This window comes from Elephas maximus, chromosome 1 (genome assembly GCF_024166365.1).
Source record: "Elephas maximus indicus isolate mEleMax1 chromosome 1, mEleMax1 primary haplotype, whole genome shotgun sequence".
Classification (NCBI taxonomy): domain Eukaryota; kingdom Metazoa; phylum Chordata; class Mammalia; order Proboscidea; family Elephantidae; genus Elephas; species Elephas maximus.
Window position 1 is genome coordinate 204,972,398 of NC_064819.1, and position 20,548 is coordinate 204,992,945.

The following is a 20,548-nucleotide window of genomic DNA, read 5'->3' on the forward strand; positions in this document are numbered from 1 at the left end:
AGCACTAAACACATGCTTATCTATAATTACGCTGAATGTAAATGGACTAAACGCACCAATAAAGACACAGAGAGTCTCAGACTGGATAAAGAAACACAACCCGTCTATATGCTGCCTACAAGAGATACACCTTAGACTTAGAGACACAAACAAGCTAAAACTCAAAGGATGGAAAAAAATGTATCAAGCAAACAATAAGCAAAAAAGAGCAGGGGTAGCAATATTAATTTCTGACAAAATGGACTTTAAAGTTAAATCCATCACAAAGGATAAAGAAGGACACTACATAATGATAAAAGGGACAATTGACCAGGAAGATATAACCATATTAAATATTTATGAACCCAATGACAGGGCTGCAAGATACATAAAACAAATTTTAACAGAACTGAAAAGTGAGATAGCCACCTCCACAATTATAGTAGGAGACTTCAACACACCACTTTCGGAGAAGGACAGGACATCCAGTAAGAAGCTCAACAGAGACACAGAAAACCTAATTATTACAATCAACCAACTTGACCTCATTGACTTACACAGAACTCTCCACCCAACTGCTGCAAAGTATACTTTTTTTTCTAGCGCACATGGAACATTCTCTAGAATAGACCACATATTAGGTCATAAAACAAACCTTTGCAGAATCCAAAATATCGGAATATTACAAAGCATCTTCTCAGACCACAAGGCCACAAAAGTGGAAATCAGTTACAGAAAAACTAGGGAAAAGAAATCAAACACTTGGAAACTGAACAATACCCTGCTGAAAAAAGACTGGGTTATAGAAGACATTAAGGAGGGAATAAAGAAATTCATAGAATGCAACGAGAATGAAAATACTGCGTATCAAAACCTCTGGGACACAGCAAAAGCAGTGCTCAGAGGTCAGTTTATATCGATAAATGCACACATACAAAAAGAAGAAAGAGCCAAAATCAGAGAACTGTCCCTACAACTTGAACAAATAGGAAGTGAGCAACAAAAGAATCCATCAGGCACAAGAAGAAAACAAATAATAAAAATTAGAGCTGAACTAAATGAATTAGAGAACAGAAAAACAATTGAAAGAATTAACAAAGCCAAAAGCTGGTTCTTTGAAAAAATTAACAAAATTGATAAACCACTGGCCAGATTGACTAAAGAAATACAGTAAAGGAAACAAATAACCCGAATAAGAAATGAGATGGGCCACATCACAACAGACCCAACTGAAATTAAAAGAATCATATCAGATTATTATGAAAAACTGTACTCTAACAAATTTGTAAACCTAGAAGAAATGGATGAATTCCTGAAAAAACACTACCTACCTAAACTAACACAATCAGAAGTAGAACAACTAAATAGACCCATAACAAAAAAAGAGATTGAAAAGGTAATCAAAAAACTCCCAACAACAAAAAGCCCTGGCCCGGATGGCTTCACTGCAGAGTTCTACCAAACTTTCAGAGAAGAGTTAACACCACTACTACTGAAGGTATTTCAAAGCATAGAAAATGATGGAATACTGCCTAACTCATTCTATGAAGCCACCATACCCTGATACCAAAACCAGGTAAAGACATCACAAAAAAAGAAAATTACAGACCTATATCCCTCATGAACATAGATGCAAAAATCCTCAACAAAATTCTAGCCAATAGAATTCAACAACATATCAAAAAAATAACCCACCACGACCAAGTGGGATTTATACCAGGTGTGCAAGGCTGGTTTAATATTAGAAAAACCATTAATGTAATCCACCATATAAATAAAACTAAGGACAAAAACCACATGATCTTATCAATTGATGCAGAAAAGGCATTTGACAAAGTCCAACACCCATTCATGATAAAAACTCTCAGCAAAATAGGAATTGAAGGAAAACTCCTCAACATAATAAAGGGCATCTATACAAAGCCAACAGCCAACATCACTCTAAATGGAGAGAGCCTGAAAGAATTTCCCTTGAGAATGGGAACCAGACAAGGATGCCCTTTATCACTGCTCTTATTCAACATTGTGCTAGAGGTCCTAGCCAGAGCAACTAGGCTAGACGAAGAAATAAAGGGCATCCAGATTGGCAAGGAGGAAGTAAAATTATCTCTATCTGCAGATGACATGATCTTATACACAGAAAACCCTAAGGAATCCTCCAGAAAACTACTAAAGTCATACAAGAGTTTGGCAGAGCCTCAGGTTATAAGATAAACATACAAAAATCACTTGGATTCCTCTATATCAACAAAAAGAATATCGAAGAGGAAATAACCAAATCAATACCATTCACAGTAGCCCCCAAGAAGATAAAATACTTAGGAATAATTCTTACCAAAGATGTAAAAGACCTATATAAAGAAAACTACAAAGTACAACTACAAGAAACTAAAAAGGACCTACTTAAGTGGAAAAACATACCTTGCTCATGGATAGGAAGACTTAACATAGTAAAAATGTCTATTCTACCAAAAGCCATCTATATATACAGTGCACTTCCAATCCAAATTCCAGTGACATTTTTTAATGTGATGGAGAAACAAATCACCAACTTCATATGGAAGGGAAAGAAGCCCCGGATAACTAAAGCATTACTGAAAAAGAAGAAGAAACTGGGAGGCCTCACTCTACCTGATTTCAGAACCTATTATACAGCCACAAGAGTCAAAACAGCCTGGTACTGGTACAATAACAGGCACATAGACCAATGGAACAGAATTGAGAATCCAGATATAAATCCATCCATATATGAGCAGCTGATATTTGACAAAGGCCCAGTGTCAGTTAATTGGGGAAAAGATAGTCTTTTTAACAAATGGTGCTGGCATAACTGGATATCCATTTGCAAAAAAATGAAACAGGACCCATACCTCACACCATGCACAAAAACTAACTCCAAGTGGATCAAAGACCAAAACATAAAGACTAAAATGATAAAGATCATGGGAGAAAAAGTAGGGACAATGTTAGGAGCCCTAATACAAGGCATAAACAGAATACAAAACATTACCAAAAATGACAAAGAGAAACCCGGTAACTGGGAGCTCCTAAAAATCAAACACCTATGCTTATCTAAAGACTTAACCAAAAGAGTAAAAAGACCACCTACAGATTGGGAAAGAATTTTCAGGTATGAAATCTCCGACCAGCACTTGATCTCTAAAATCTGTATGATTCTGTCAAAACTCAACCATAAAAAGACAAACAACCCAATCAAGAAGTGGGCAAAGGATATGAACACACACTTCACTAAAGAAGATATTCAGGCAGCTAACAGATACATGAGAAAATGCTCTCGATCATTAGCCATTAGAGAAATGCAAATTAAAACTACGATGAGATTCCATCTCCCTCCAACAAGGCTGGCATTAATCCAAAAAACACAAAAGAATAAATGTTGGAGAGGATGCGGAGAGACTGGAACACTTCTACACTGCTGGTGGGAATGTAAAATGCTACAAACACTTTGGAAATCTATCTGGTGTTTTCTTAAAAAGTTAGAAATAGAACTACCATACAACCCAAAAATCCCACTCCTCGGAATATACCCTAGAGAAACAAGAGCCTTCACACAAACAGATATATGCACACCCATGTTTATTGCAGCTCTGTTTACAATAGCAAAAAGCTGGAAGCAACCAAGGTGTCCATCAACAGATGAATGGTTAAATAAATTGTGGTATATTCACACAATGGAATACTACACATCGATAAAGAACAGTGACGAATCTGTGGAACATTTCATGACATGGAGGAACCTGGAAGGCATTAAGCTGAGCAAAACTAATCAGAGGCAAAAGGACAAATATTGTATAAGACCACTATTACAAGATCTTGAGAAACAGTATAAACTGAGAAGAACACATACTTTTGTGGTTACGAGGAGGGGAGGGAGGGAGGGTGGGAGAGGGTTATTTACTGATTACTTAGTAGATAAGAACTACTTTAGGTGAAGGGAAGGACAATACTCAATACATGGAAGGTCAGCTCAAATGCACTGGACCAAAAGCAAAGAAGTTTCTGGGATAAACTGAAAGCTTTGAAGGTCAGCGGAGCAAGGGCGGGGGTTTGGGGACTATGGCTTAAGGGGACTTCGAAGTCAATTGGCAAAATAATTCTATTATGAAAACATTCTGCATCCCACTTTGAAATGTTGCGTCTGGGGTCCTAAATGCTAACAAGCATCCATCTAAGATGCATCAATTGGTCTCAACCCACCTGGATCAAAGGAGAATGAAGAACGCCAAGGACACACGATAACTATGAGCCCAAGAGACAGAAAGGGCCACATGAACCAGAGACTTACATCATCCTGAGACCAGAAGAACTAGATGGTGCCCGGCCACAACCGATGACTGCCCTGACAGGGAGCACAACAGAGAACCCCTGAGGGAGCAGGAGATCAGTGGGATGCAGACCCCAAATTCTCATAAAAAGACCAGACTTAATGGTCTGACTGAGACTAGAGGAATCCCGGCGGTCATGGTCCCCAAACCTTCTGTTGGCCCAGGATAGGAACCATTCCTGAAGACAACTCATCAGACATGGAAGGGGCTGGACAATGGGTAGGAGAGAGATGCTGATGAAGAGTGAGCTACTTGTATCAGGTGGACACTTGAGACTGTGTTGGCATCTCCTGTCTGGAGGGGAGATGGGAGGGTAGAGAGGGTTAGAAACTAGCAAAATTGTCACGAAAGGAAAGACTGGAATGGCTGACTCATTAGGGAGAGAGTAAGTGGGAGTAAGGAGTAAGGTGTATATAAGCTTATATGTGACAGACTGACTTGATTTGTAAACGTTCACTTAAAGCTCAATAAAAATTATTATTAAAAAAAAAAAAAAAGATCACAGACCTAAACGTAAGAAAACATGTTGTTGCTGTTGCTGTTGTTAGGTGCCGTGGAGTCGGTTCCAAGTCATAGTGACCCTATGTACAACAGAACACCGCCTGGTCTTGCACCATTATCACAATCGTTGTTATGCTTGGAACCACTGTTGCAGCCACTGTGTCAATCCATCTCGCTGAGGGTCTTTGTCTTTTTCGATGGCCCTCTGCTTTACCAAGCATGATGTCCTTCTCCAGGGACTGATCCCTCCTGATAACATGTCCGAAGTATGTGAGACATAGTCTTGCCATCCCTGTTTCTAAGGAGCATTATGGTTGTACAGATTTGCTTGTTCTTTTGGCAGTTCATGGTATATTCAATATTTTTCATCAACACAATTCAAAGGCATCAATTCTTCTTTGGTCTTCTTTATTCATCGTCTAGTTTTCATGTGCATATGAGGCGAATGAAAACACCATGAGTTGGGTCAGGTGTACCTTAGTCTTCAAGGTGATTGATATCCTTGCTTTTCAACTTTTTCAACTTTAAAGAGGTCTTTTGCAGCATATTTGCCCAATGAAATGTGTCTTTTGATTTCTCGACTACTGCTTCCATAGGTGTTGATTGTGGATCTAAGTAAAATAAAATCCTTGACAACTTCATAGAAGTAAATGTTTATGACCCTGGGTTAGGCAATGGTTTCTTAGATGTGACACCAAAGTCACAAACAACAAAAGAAAAATTAGATAAAATGGACATCATCAAAATGAAAAAATTTTTGCCCCTCAAAGGACACCATCAAGAAAGTGAGAGTGAAAAGACAACCCACAGAATGGGAGAAAATATTTGTAAATCATATATCTCGTAAGTGATCTGTATCCATAAAACAATGTCCTCTTCAACTCAACAATAAAAAAGGACAGACAATCCAACTTAAAAAATGGGAGAAAGATTTGAATAGACATTTCTCCAAAGAAGATACACAAATGACAACAGTAGTCATTAGGTAAATCAAAATCACAATGAGATACCACTTCACACCCACTAGAATGACTATAATAAAAAAGACAAGAACAAGTGCTGGTTAGGATGTGTAAAAATTGGAACTCTCACACATTGCTCCTGCAATTCTACAATGGTACAGCCACTTTGGAAGACAGTTGGGCAGTACCTCAAATGGTAGACACTGGCTACCTCATGACCCAGAAATTCTGCTCCTGGGTATAAAACCCTAGAGAAATGAGCACATATGTTCATAACAAAACTTCTAAAAGCATATCCACAGCAACATTATTCTTAGTAGCCTAGAAGTGGAAACAACCCAAATGTCTATCAACTGATGAATACATAAATAAATATTAAGTATTATATGAATGGATAAAAGTGAACATTATTCAGCAATAAACAGTAGTACTGATAGATGCTACAACACAGAGGAACTTTAAAAACTTAAGAGTAAGGAGCCATTTACAAGGGATCACATATTATATGATTCTCTGTATATGAAATGTCAAGAATAGGCAAATCTATAGAGGTAGAAAGTATATTCAGTGGTTGCCAGGAGTTTCAGTGAGGGGGCAGTGAGAATGCAGAATGACTGCTAAGAGAGATAGGGTTTCTTTGGGGGGGGGCTGATAAAATTGAAGGTCGTGATAGTAGCACAACTCTACAAATATAGTAAAAACCACTGATTTTTACATTTTAAATGGGTGGACATTATGGTATGTGAATAAGTACTCTTATAAAAAAAGGATAAAGACACTAAGAAGGTTAATCTCTCAAGATCTGAATTGATTTTCAAATATGTAATCATTTTTAAAACAAGTATTTATTCAATCTTTGTTACGTACTAGGGATATAAAGATGAATGATGTGGTCATCAATCATCAAGGAATTTACAGATTAATAGGGGGCCTTCTCCATAAAACCTTTCCAAATGTTGGGAAAATATTTTATTCTCTGGACATTCAGACTTCATTACAAAAGGAAGTGTCATGGACTGAATTATGTCCCCCCCAAAATGTGTGTATTAACTTGGTTAGGCCATAATTCCCAGTATCCTGTGTTGTCTTTCATTTTGTAATTATAATTTTACGTTAAGAGGATTAGAGTGGGATTGTAACACCGCCCTTACTCAGGTCACCTCCCTGAACCAATATAAAGGGAGTTTCCCTGGAGTGTGGCCTGTACCACCTTTTATCTCTCAAGAGATAAAAAGAAAGGGAAGCAAGCAGAGAGTTGGGTACCTCATACCACCAAGAAAGAAGCACCTTGAGCAGAGCAAGTCCTTTAGACCCAGGGTTCCTGTGCAGAAAAGCTCCTAGTCTAGGGGAATATTGATGAGGAAGACCTTCATTGAGAGCCAAAAGAGAGTGAGCCTTCCCCTGGAGCTGATGCCCTGAATTTGGACTTCTAGCCTACTTTACTGTTAAGAAGATAAACTTCTCTTTGTTAGAGCCATCCACTTGTGGTATTTCTGTTATGGCAGCACTAGATGACTAAGACAGGAGGGTATGCAGTACATCTGTTAAATAAAGAGAGTTCTGAATTGCCAGTCAGAGAATAAACTAATTTCTTGCCTCCATTTTTATACACCACGCATAGTTAAGAAGATTTAGTAATCTTGGAGCTACAATCATTACACCAATCATTGCTATCAGGAACAAGTTTCCTGAACATCTGCAGCCCAAGCCAGAACATAGCTTGTTCTCTTTTTTCCCCGTCTTCCTTCCCCTTGTCTATATTCCATATCCTGCTGTCTTGTGATAATTAGGTAAAAAAGTGATGGGTCTTGACTGATACTGGACAGCTCAGTGATGGGGTAAGCCCAGTGTTTTTTGGCATGTTTCCTCCTGTAAGATGCTCTGTGAGGAAATACACAATAGCCCACTTACTTCTGCATTCCAAATGCCTGACACATGGTAGTAGGTGCCTACTGAATGAAATAAAAATTTTCCACTGCACTGACAATATATGAAGCAGTCTTTGTAAGTACTAACACCATTCTAATTCTTCTCCTTCTAGATGTCTCACTCCTCTACTTCATGACATACATAATTATAATTTAAATGATTATCTGTGTAATTATTTCTTCCAAGAAACAATTGGTATCTATCACGTGCTAAGAAAGTCTCTCAACTAGGCTTCAATGTCTTGAAGGAAAGGAGAGTGTCCTTCACTTCATTAGCCCTAAAACGGTTTCTGACAAGTTACATGTATCTCAATAAATAGTTGATGAATAAATGGATGTCTCGTTTAAATTTGGGGAGTGGGGAGAAGAGAAGATGGGGGAAGAAAGAACATGGTGCCATTCCAACTTAAATTAAAATTTACTTTCTTCATAAATGAGTTAAAGGTTACACATAAAATAGCCCTGTTTTTAAAAGGAGGAAAGTTGCTGCACTTGAAAGCATGGCAAATACAATTTAACTGGAATTGTTCAATCATCAAGAGCTTTTTGTATACTATACTATCAGTTTTAGATTGACTCTGGCACCTCAGACAATCACTTAAACCCAATAAGCCTCAGTTTCCTTCTTCCTAAAATTGGAATGACTATAATATCTAATCTGTCTTTCATGATAAGAAGTGTGAAAGACATTTGTGAATGATCAAGAGCATTATCACCCCAGTATATTATTGCTATTTGTATGTAGCCTGCATGTGTGCAAAGTTTATACAATTTCCTCAGCATACAGCCACTGGAACTGGGTTGGTGTCTCTTGTATATTAAGTATGATAGAATATTTCCCTCAGAAAATGAAATGACTTTGCTAGTTCTTTACTGAAAGTACACCCCAATCACTTTGCTGTTATTGTTGTTAAGTGTCCTCGCCTCAGTTCCAACTCATAGCTACCCTATGCACAACAGAATGTTAACACTGCTAGGTCATGTGCCATCCTCACAATTGTTGCTACGCTTGAGCCCTTTGTTGCAGCCCCTGTGTCAACACATCTTGTTGAGGGTCTTCCTCTTTTTTGCTGACCCTCTACTTTACTAAGTCCCTCCAGGGACTCATCGTTCCTGATAACATGTCCAAAGTATGTGGGACGAGCTCTCGCCATCCTTGCTTCTAAGGAGCATTCTGGTTATATTTCTCCCAAGAGAGGTTTGTTTGTTCTTTTGGCATTCCATGGTATATTCAATATTTTTTGCCAACACCACAATTCAAAGGCATCAATTCTTCGGTTCTTCATATTCACTGCCAGCTTTCGCATGCATGAAGCGATTGAAAACACCATGGCTTGGGTCAGGCGCACCTTAGTCCTCAAGGTGACATCTTTGCTTTTGAACACTTTAAAGAGATTTCTTGCAGCTGATATGCCCAATGCAATGCATCCTTTGATTTCCTGACTGTTGCTCCCATGGGTGTTGGTTGTGCATCCGAGTAAAATGAAATCCTTGACAACCTCAAACTTTTCTCCATTTATCATGTTGTTGCTTAATGGTCCAGTTGTAAGGATTTTTGTTTTCTTTATGTCGAGGTGTAATCCACACTGAAGGCTGTGGTCTTTTACCTTCATCAGTAAGTGCTTCAAGTCCTCTTCACTTTTAGTAAGCAAGGTTGTATCATCTGCATAATGCAGGTTGTTAATGAGTCTCCCTCAATATTTTGAGTACCTTCAAACCTGAGGGGCTCATCTTCTGGCACTATATCAGACAATGTTCCGCAGCTATTCATAAGGTTTTCACCGGCTACTTCTTTTCAGAAGCACACTGCTGGGTGATTCTTCCTAGTCTTAGTCTGAATGCTCAGCTGAAACCTATCCACCATGGGTGACCCTGCTGGTATTTGAATACCAGCTACATAGCTTCCAGCATCACAGCAACACACATGCCCCTACAGTATGACAAACTGACAGACGCACGGGGCCCCCAATCACTTAGTATTCTTAACCCTTTAAAAATGTGAGGCTACCTACTAAATATAACCCTTAATAAATTCTTGCATTTCAGTATTACAGTAAAACCTGTGAGAGCTGGAACTTGATGGGACTGCCTTATTTTTCTGGGTCTCGAAAATTTTCTGCTTTTGACAGGGTGCAGTCTTACCACTTCTCTATCACTCTCTGCAAGTGGGATGTATTTGAGTTTTCCTTCTCTGAGAGGTCCACCTTACACAGGTTCTGGCTTTGACAGGTTGTACTGTATAACTGCCTGATAAATTTGAACTCAAGAAGGAAAGCACAAATCAGATTAAGTTTTTTAAGTTCTACTAAAAACTATGAACAGTGCATTCCATTTCTTTGGTGCATCACAACCAAAACTATAGTTTCAAAGTTCTCTTCCTGGTATTAAAAACTACTTACCTTTGCAGCACAGGCTCGTATCACCTCCTAAAAGAAATGCAATACAATAAAATAAACATATATTCATAATTTCATTTAAATAAAAAATTGACTCTTTTCAACACATTCAGTTGTTAACCTTCTAATAACCAAAGTCAACATGTGGGAGAGTTTACTTTTTTCATCATCCTGCAGCTGTCACTCTGCATTTCCAATGAGCTGGAAAGAGTATAAATTAAAGAGACTTAAGGACATGTTTGGAGCCCTGGTTGCATAGTAATTAAGAGCTAAAGCTGCTTACCAAAAGGTCAGCAGTATGAATCCACCATCTAAAATACTCGCCAAAACAAAAGGTACTGACAAACAGACTTCTGAGGGTCCACAGATACCTCCCACAAAAAACTTCTCTCATCAATAAACCTAGCATAAATACTAAAATTGTACATTACCAGATCTAAAAGACACACCCTGAATTAATCACAGTAGGCAATTATCTCTAGCACTCCCAGTAACAGTACACATAATTCTCGTATTAATGATTTATTTCAGATGAAATCTAATAAAAAACCCTACTGAATGGTAAAGTGTGTAACCAGTAATGAAGGAGCTATAGAAAGGAACTGCCTTTCTTTCGCTGGGACAAGGCTAAGAAAAGATCATGTTTGAAAGAGAAGCCAGTAAAAATCAATGTTTTGTACAATGGATGATTTGAAAATTTGCTGTTAAGGACATACCAAAAATATTCAAGTACAATTAGGGTTAACCACCATGTATCATCAGCCTAGTATAAAAACCCTGGTGGCGTAGTGGTTAAGAGTTTGGCTGCTAACCAAAATGTCGTTGTTCAAATTCACCAGACGCTCCTTGGAAACTCTATGGGGCAGTTCTACCCTGTCTTGTAGGGTCGCTATGAGTCAGAATCGACTGGTCAACAATGGGTGGGTATAGTATGGAACTAGAGAAAAATGGTAACAGTCAATCAATGTGGAATCTAGAAAAAAGAATGGAAAGAGAGGAATGTCAATTTTCTTATCCAGAAATTTCTAAGAGACAGACACTGTGTCTAAAGGATATCAGTAATTCAATCACTTTTTAGTGACATGATAACCTACTGTGGACATGGGAGTCTGACTGCCTGGAATGAATCTTAGCTCCAATGCCTACTAGCTGTACTAGCTAACTAGCTGCTTCCTAGCTTACAAGCTGAATGACCTTGGGGATGTCGCTTGACTACAGTAAGCCTCAACTTCCTCTTCTTAAAATGGGGATAATATCAGCACCTATCCTACGGGACAGTTTTGATGATTAAGTAAGATGAAGCATGTAAATCACTCAGCAAGTACCAAAAATATATTGTCAGTTATCAGTAATAATTAAGTACGTGTTGGTTATCATTAATCATTAAAACATATAAACTCCTGTGAGGTAGAGAAAATTAATCGACCTTTTTTCAAAACTGGCATAAACCATTTTCAAACCCATAAGCGGTCCATATCTACCTCTAATACTCATCATCTTTTTTCTCATTATCAATAATAACAACTAACATTTATCAGTGGTACAACAGATCAAACACTCCATTAAAAGCTTTACATTGAGGATCTCACTAAATCTTACAATTCCTGTAAGATAAGAAATATCATGATACTGATTTTATAAACGAGGAAAATAAGGCTTAGTTAACTTATCCAGCATCACAAGCCGGCACAGGGTGGAGCCTACCTCTAGCCTATGCCCAGGCAACTGGACCCTAGGGCTACACTCGTCACTATAATTGCCACCTCTCTCTTAGGAATGAAGCTTCTGAAATCAGACTCTAGTCTACACTGCTGATGTAATATCTTGCAGCGCCAATTCTCCCCTTTAACATTTGCAATGTGTAATTCAATTCGAGCTTGCCTTAAAGCCTTTAAATTTTTTCTTTTATTAGCCAGATTATCTTTGTTATCAAAATCTCAGATTGTCTTTTCACCCCGCCTTAACAGAGGCCTGATTTCTTCTTTTTTACTGAGACAAAATCTAAATTATTCTTCTGTTTCTTACAGCAAGTCATTCTCAGAAATACGCTGCCTTATTACTTCCCTGCTTTAATGCACGTAAGCTTCTCAATTCTGCCCTCCCTGAAATGAGATTTATCAGTCTCCTTGGGCACCAATCAATTTTACCCCTTGAGCTTAGGCTATACAGGGGGTATGTGCAGCTCCTAATCTGGTTTCTGGTGTATTTCGGCATTCGTATGACATGGCTCTGCTGACCTGAGGCCTAATCTTCTATTCCTCTGTCTAGTTTTTTGACTGTGGAGGGAATTTACTCCTGGGACACTCAATACTGTCGCCTACTCTTGTTCACTTAACTCTGCATAATTTGGCCAATACCACTTTCTCTTGCTTCAACTGTATGTTTAGTAACTTCTGGGTCTCTTTCACTTGTTTACATATAAAGTTCCAGCACAGTACTTAGCACCAGTAGGGGCTCAACAGTTATATGTGGAAAAAAATTTAGGTACTGCTGCTTTTGATAAACTTGTAAAATTTCAGCTTTTTAAAAAGCACAAGGGAGATCATGCGTACACTCTTTTCAAGCTGAAAAACCCTTAACACTTTATATCTCCCTTTTGAACAGGAAGAGTTTTCGTCTCTATAAAACCCAGGCAGTAATCACCGCCATGCCACATTAAAGAAGACAACGCTAGCATTTTATATGCAGAACGTATTATTAAAACACTCCTCCTTACATTATAGTTGGCGTACTTTATCGTGGCTAGTCAGAATCGACTTCATGGCAACTGGTTTGGTTTTTTTGGTTTTAAAAGACTTTATGCAAATCAAGGTGAAGGATTACTGTATTTTTACACAAATAATGCACACCTTTTATGATGGTTTACCAACCACACCCTCCCCTCGCAAGGTATTTTTGTAAGCACATTATGTTAATTTTTTTTTACAGCAACATGTAAAAAAAAATTGGCACAGTGGTGCTTATGAAAATACCTCACAGGGTGAGGGCGTAGCTGGCAAACAACCGTAAAGGCACACGCTATTTGCGTAAGAATACGGCAAACATTTCTGTGTCCTTTGGACTGTCTTAAGCACTTCAATAATAAGTATTTGAGATAAAAAAGTTTTGAAGTTCTAACTGTTGAATTCAATCCACAAGGCCAAGCTGTACCTGGTCAGCACTGCCTACAGAGTTAGTGCATAGATGTGCAGGACTGGGTGGTTCCTCTTGCAACAAGCAGAGTATGCTGGCAGGTTATCAGTGTGTGGATGTATGTTGGCCCGAAGGCAATGTCAGTTAGAGAAAAAGAAATCTAGGAGGTGGGTCAAGAATTGGAAAAATAAGTCAACAGGGAGTAAGGTCTTTGGAGACAGACAACCCAAGGGAGCAGGTTCCAGGAGGCAGAAGAGACTGACCTCCCTGAAATGAAGACAGCAAGACGGCCAGAGGAAACAGTTTTTGTTCTCTAAACTAACACACACACACACACACACACACAAAAAACCCAGTGCTGTCGAGTTGATTCCCACTCATAGTGGCCCTACAGGACAGGGTAGAACTGCCCCACAGAGTTTCCAAGGAGTGCCTGGTGGATTCGAACCGCCAACCCTTTGGTTAGCAGCCACAGCACTTAACCACTACACCACCAGGGTTTCCATGCCTCAACTAGGAACTATAAAAGAAGACAACACTAGAACTGCCCTTAAGGAGCTTAGTTTAGATAATGATGCTCGACATATATTTATCAAGTTCTTACTAAGTGCCAGGAACTGTGAACTAGATCAACTATTCTGAAAATGTGGTCCTAGGACTTTTTCAAAATCACCCGTGAACTTGTTGGAATGCAAAATCTCAGTAACACCCTGACCTGCTCAATCAGAAACTTTGGGGGTATAGCTTAGCAATCTGTGTTTTGAAAAGCCTGGCAGGTGATTCTGATACACACTGAAGTTTGAGAAGCAAGCATGAGGTTTTCGGTAAGATTATAAAGAATTTTGAATAACCAGGCAGAAATTGCTTGTTTACACGTTATCTGTCCTCCTAGAAGTGGTCCTTTTGCAAGGCTCTGAAAATTCATACGAAGAGTGTCTAAACCCGCTGCAAGACCATCTCTCTCCTCAGGGGTCCTGCTGGGCCAGCGCAGAGAAGGCCATAGTCACTCCTTACTTACCAGGAAATAGTTATAGGCATGTGGTAAACCCTAAGCGTGCTCTTCTGGCTCACAGCCCTCCCTCGTTACCAGGGCCTGGCCTGGCCTGTACAGAGCTACTGAGCCAGGAAAGCATGATGGAATATCCTATGTTAAGTCTGACTATTGCAATTAGTGCTTTTAGAACAAGTACTTTAAAGGAACTATAAAAGTATGACAAAGCCTAGTTTTAAGTAATTAACTTACTTCATTAAATTAACATTCATTGGCACTGCAATGTAAAAAAGGACAGAAATTATTCCAAAATTTCCAGCTTCCCAACTGCATAAATTAATTAAACATACCGTGACAGACTCAAGCCTCTGTTTTACTTGCTGCAACTTCACTGAAGAGTCTTCAGTGTAGGCAAAGTCATCAATCTGGAAGGAGCCTTGATGGGGCAGCTTAGGACAGGTGCACAACGCATCTTGACTCTGGTGTATTCCAGGCAACGGGAATGTTCCATTGTAGTGTTTGAACATTTCAGCTTCCTGCTGGGCAACTGGAAAAATGAATCTGTAATTAGTTCAAATCACTATAGGAAAAGGACAATGAAATTACTAAGCCATGAAATTAGAGCATTCAACAAGTGATTAGAAATTCCTACCAGTCTAACACACTTTAAATGCCGAACATTAATAAAACAACTTGATTGGCAAAATGTGAAATTATTAAATACTACATAACTATAGGGGCCCTGGTGGCAGAGCAGTTAAAAGCTATGGCTGCTAACCAAAAGGTCGGCAGTTTGAATCCATCAACGGCTCCTTGGAAACCCTATGGGGCAGTTCTACTCTGTCTTACAGGGTCACTATGAGTCGGAATCCACTCGACAGCAATGGGTTTTTTTAGTATAACTATAACTAACACTCATCTGTCAGTCTGTCATACTGTGGTGGCTTGTGTGTTACCTGATACTGGAAGCTATGCCATCAGTATTGCAAACACCAGAAGGGTCACCCATGATGGACAGGTTTCAGCAGAGCCTCAAGACTAAGAAGACTAAGACCTGGCAATCTACTTCTAAAAAAATTGGCCACTGAGAACTTTATGAATAGCAGTAGGACATTATCTGATATACTGCCAGAAGAAGAGCCCCTCAGGTTGGAGGGCACTCAAAAGACAACTGAGGAAGAGCTGCCTCCTCAAAACTGAGAAGACCCTAATGATGTGAATGGAGTAAAATTTTCAGGACTTTTATTTGCTGATGTGGCAAGACTCAAAATGAGAAGAATGGGAACATGGAATGTGCAAAGCGTGAATCTAGGAAAACTGGAAGTCATCAAAAATGAAACGGAATGCATACAGATCGATACTCTATGTAGTAGTGAGCTGAAATGGACTGATATGGGCCATTCTAAATTAGACAGTCGTATGGTCTCCTATGCCAGGAAGGATAAATTGAAGAGGAATGGTATCATATTCATAGTCATAAAAAAATTTCAAGATCCATTCTTAAGTACAATGCTGTCAGTGACAGGATAATACACACATGCCTACAAGGAAGACCAGTTAATACGACTATTATTCAAATTTATGTACCAACCATTAAGGCCAAAGACGAAGAAACCGAAGATTTTTTTACCAGCTTCTACAATGTGAAATTGATCAAACATGCAGTCAAGATGCACTGATAATTACCGGTGATTGGAATGTGAAAGCTGGAAACAAAGAAGGATCAGTAGCTGGAAAATACGGCCTTGGGTGATGGAAATGCAGCCAGAGATTGTGGAAATGCTGCCAGAGATCGCATGATAGAATTTGGTAAGAACAAGAACTTAATCATTGCAAATACCTTTTTTCAACAACATAATCTGCAACTATTGTATCTGGACCTTGCCAGATACAATACACAGTAATCAAATAGACTAGATCTGTGGAAAGAGACAACAGACAAGTTCAATATCATCAGTCAGAACAAGGCCAGGGCCAACTTCAGAACAGACCATCAATTGCTCATATGCAAGCTGAAGCTGAAGAAAATTAAAACACGTCCATGAGAGCCAAACTATGCCCTCGAGTATATCCTACCTGAATTTAGAGACCACCTAAAGAATAGATTGGATGCACTGAACACTAATGACTGAAGACCAGACAAGTCATGGGATGACATCAAGGACACCATGCATTAAGAAACTAAGAGGTCATTAAAAAGACAGGAAAGAAAGAAAAGACCAAAATGGATGTCAGAGGAGACTCTGAAACCTGCTCTTGAATTTGAGTAGCTAAAACGAAAAGAAATGAAGTAAAAGAGCTGAACAGGCTTCAAAGGGCACCTCAAGAAAATTATTATAATGAAATATGCAAATACCTGGAGATAGAAAACCAAAAGGGAAGAATACACTCAGCATTTCTCAAGCTGAAAGAACTGAAGAAAAAATTCAAGCCTCGAGTTGCAGTATTGAAGACTTTCATAGGTAAAATCTTAAACGATGCAAGAAGCATCAAAAGAAGACGGAAGAAATACACAGAGTTGCTGTACCAAAAAGAACTGGCTGACATTCAATCATTTCAAGAGGAAGCATATGATCAAGAACAGTTGGTACTGAAGGAAGAAGTCCAAGCAGCACTGAAGGCACTGGCGAAAAACAAGGCTCTAGGAATTGACCGAACACCAATTGAAATACTTCAACAAATGGATGCAACACTGGAAGTGTTCACTTGTCTTTGCCAAGAAATTTGGAAGACAGTTACCTGGCCAACTGACTGGAAGAGATCCATATTCGTGCCCATTCCAAAAAAAGGTGATACAACAGAATACAGAAATTATTAAAAAATATCATTCATATCACACGCAGGTAAAGATTTGCTGAAGACAATTCAAAAATGGTTGCAGGAGTACCTGGACAGGCCCAGAAATTCAAGCTGGATTTAGAAGAGGACACAGTTTGAAGGATATCATTGCTGACATAAGATGGATCTTGGCTGAAAGCAGAGAATACCAGGAAGATGTTTACCTGTGTTTTACTGACTATGCAAAGGCATTTAACTGTGTGGATCATAACAAATTATGGATAACATTGCACAGAATAGGAATACCGCACTTAAACTGTGCTCATACAGAACCTATACACTGACCAAGAAGCAGTCGTTCAAATAGAACAAGTGGATACTGCATGGTTTAAAGTCAGCAAAGATGTACATCAGGGTTGTATCCTTTCACCACAGTTATTCAATCTGTACGCTGTGCAAATAATCAAGAAGTTGGACTATATGAAGAAGAACGGGGCATCAAGGTTGGAGGAAGACTCATAAACAACCTGTGTTATGCAGATGACAAAACCTTTCCTGCTGAAACTGAAGAGGATTTGAAGCACTTACTGATGAAGATCAAAGATTACAACCTTCAGTGTGGATTACACCTCAACATAAAGAAAACGAAATCCTCACAACTGGATGAAAAATCAACATCATGATAAACAGAGAAAAGGCTGAAACTGTCAAGGATTTCAACTTCAATTACTTGCATCCACAAGCAATGTTTATGGTAGCAGCAGTCAAGTCAAATGACATATTGCATTGGGCAAATCTGCTGCCAAATGACTTTTTTCAAGTGTTAAAAAGCAAACATGTCACCTTGAAGACTAAGGTGCGCCTGACCCAAACCAGGGTGTTTTCAATCACCTCATGTGCATGTGAAAGCTGGACGATGAATATGGAAGACTGAAGAACTGATACCTTTGAATTATGGCATTGGTGAAGAATACTGAATATACCATGGACTGCCAGAAGAACAAACAAATCTGTCTTGGAAGAAGTAGAGCCAGAATGCTCCTTAGAAGCAAGGATGGTGCAACTTTGTCTGAAGTACTTTGGATATGTTATCAGGAGGGATCAGTCCCTGGAGAAGGATATCACGCTCGGTAAAGTAGAGGGTCAGCGAAAAAAAGGAAGACCTTCAATGAGACAGACTGACAAAGTGGCTGTAACAATGGACTCAGACATAGCAATGATTGAGAGGACGGCACACAGGACTATTGTTTCATTCTGTTGTACGCAGCATTGCTATGAGTTGGAACCAACTCAATAGTACCTAACAACAACATATAACTATAATAAAGGAAATGTAACAATTTCGGAGATAATTTCACTTCAAACAGCACTGTAACTGAGCCTTGAAACTCATGCAATGTTTTGGTCTGGTAAACATAACAAACTGGGATGACAGCCTTGCTTTAAATATAAGTATACAATGGTAGGTGTCGTTGAGTTGGTTCCAACTCATAGACCTTATGTGACAGAGTAGGGCTGTTCCATAGTATTTTCTACATTGTAATCTTTATGGAAACAGATTATCAGATCTTTCTCATGTGGAGTACGCTGGGTGGGTTCAAGCTACCAACCTTTTGGTTAGCAGTCAAGTACTTAGCCATTTTCACCACCAGTGCCCCTCCTTATGTGTGTATAAAAACAGAATCAAAGGCATAATATAATAAAACTAATGGCAATGCTAAAACAATTAAAAATAATTATTCACAAATTCATCTCCCTAAAACTGTTTTCTTATTTCTGTTTTTCCCTTCTAATCTTTCTTTATCCACATGTATATTTTATGTAGTGTTCTTGGGTGGTGAAAACAGTTAAGTGTTCAACTACTAGCTGACAGGCCTGGCAATCTGCTTCTGAAAAGTCACAGCCTTGAAACCCCTAGGGAGCAGCTCTACTCTGCAACATGGGGTTGCCATGAGTTGGAATCTGCTTAATGACAACTAACAACAACAATCGTTACTGAATATTTAGAATGTTTTCTGTGTTCTTCCTTACTATAGACAACGCATCATAAGCCTGGCTTTGAACCAGTTCAGTCTAACTCGAACGCTTGCTGAGAATTTTCATTTCTAAAAAGGTCCCAGGAAGGTATACATAAAAATTACCTGGGGATCTTATTAAAATGTTGTATTAATGCACTGGAAGACTCAATATTGCAAGGATGTCAACTGTCTGCAAATGATCTATAGCTTCAATGCAATCCCCATCAAAACTGCAGGAGGTAACTTTTGGAGAAAACGTCCAATAAATTCTAAAATTGATATGGAAATGCAAAGGATCTAGAAAAGCCAAAATAACTTTGAAAAAGAATGAAGTCAGAGATCTAATACAATCTGACTTCAAGTCTTATTATAAACCTCTGAAGTAATGAAGGTAGTTATCCAAAAGCAAGCCAATTTTAAAAAATTGCCGAAAGATTTGAATACACTAAAGAAGATACACCAGTCACCGCTGAGTCGATTCCAACTCATGCTGACCCTACATGTGTCAGATTAGAACTGCGGTTGCATAGTTTTTAATCCTGATTCTTTGGAAGCAGATCACCAGGCCTTTCTTCTGAGGTGCCTCTGAGTAGACTCTTGTCTCCAAGCTTTTGGTTAGTAGCCAGTGCATTAACTGTCTGCACCACTCAGGGATTCCCAGAGGACATATACAGATGGCAAGAAAAGCATATGAAAGGGTCAGCATCATTAGTCATCAGGGAAATGCAAATTAAAACCATACACCTATCGGAATGGCTAAAAATTAAGTCTGGTGAGAATATGGAGATACTGAAATATTCATACACTACTGGTGGGAATGTAAAATGGTACAACCACTTTAGAAAACAGTGTGGCAGTTTCTTCAGAAGTTAAACATACATCTACTATATGATCCAGCCTTTCCACTCTTAGAAATTTATCCAAGAGAAATGAAAATATATACAGCTACCTATACAAAGACTTGTACTTGAGTTTTCATGGTAGCTTTATTTGTAATAGGAAACCCTGGTGGTGTAATGGTTAAGAGCTATGGCTGCTAACCAAAACTTCGGAAGTTCAAATCCACCAGGCCCTCCTTGGGAATGCTATCGGGCAGTTCTACTCATAAGGTCGCTATGAGTCAGAATCGACTCAACAGCAAGGAGTTTGGTTTTGTTTTGTTTTTTATTTGTAATAGCTAAAAACTGGAAAAAACCCTAATGGCCATCAAAAGATGAATATGTAAGCTGTGGTATATTCATACAATGGAACAATAATCAGCAATAAAAAGGATGAATTACTGATATATGTCAAAATACAGATAAATCTCAAAGTAATTGTGACAGACAAAAAGAGTCCACGGTATATACTGTTTCATTTATACAAAATTCTAGAAAATTCTAACTAATTCATAATAGTCTTTAGGGGAAGGGGAGATACACAGAGGTTACAAACAGGCACAAAGAAACTTTTAGGGTTAATAAATACACTCATTATTTTGATTTCAGTGATGGACTCAGAAGTGTATAAATATATCT

The 20,548-nt window shown here is 38.7% G+C and overlaps 1 protein-coding gene across 5 annotated transcripts in view; it reads right to left on the reverse strand.

The window, feature by feature from the left end:
* The window catches only part of AHI1 (Abelson helper integration site 1), a 211,167-nt gene that overhangs the window by 110,572 nt on the left and 80,047 nt on the right, over positions 1-20,548 (reverse strand). For all 5 annotated transcript variants that reach the window (XM_049901705.1, XM_049901695.1, XM_049901686.1 and 2 more), the window contains exons 18-19: positions 14,586-14,782; positions 10,116-10,142 (exon numbers count right to left, since the gene is read on the reverse strand). In XM_049901705.1, coding sequence (XP_049757662.1) covers positions 10,116-10,142; positions 14,586-14,782 — 224 coding nt within the window. The remainder of the gene's footprint in view (positions 1-10,115; positions 10,143-14,585; positions 14,783-20,548) is intronic.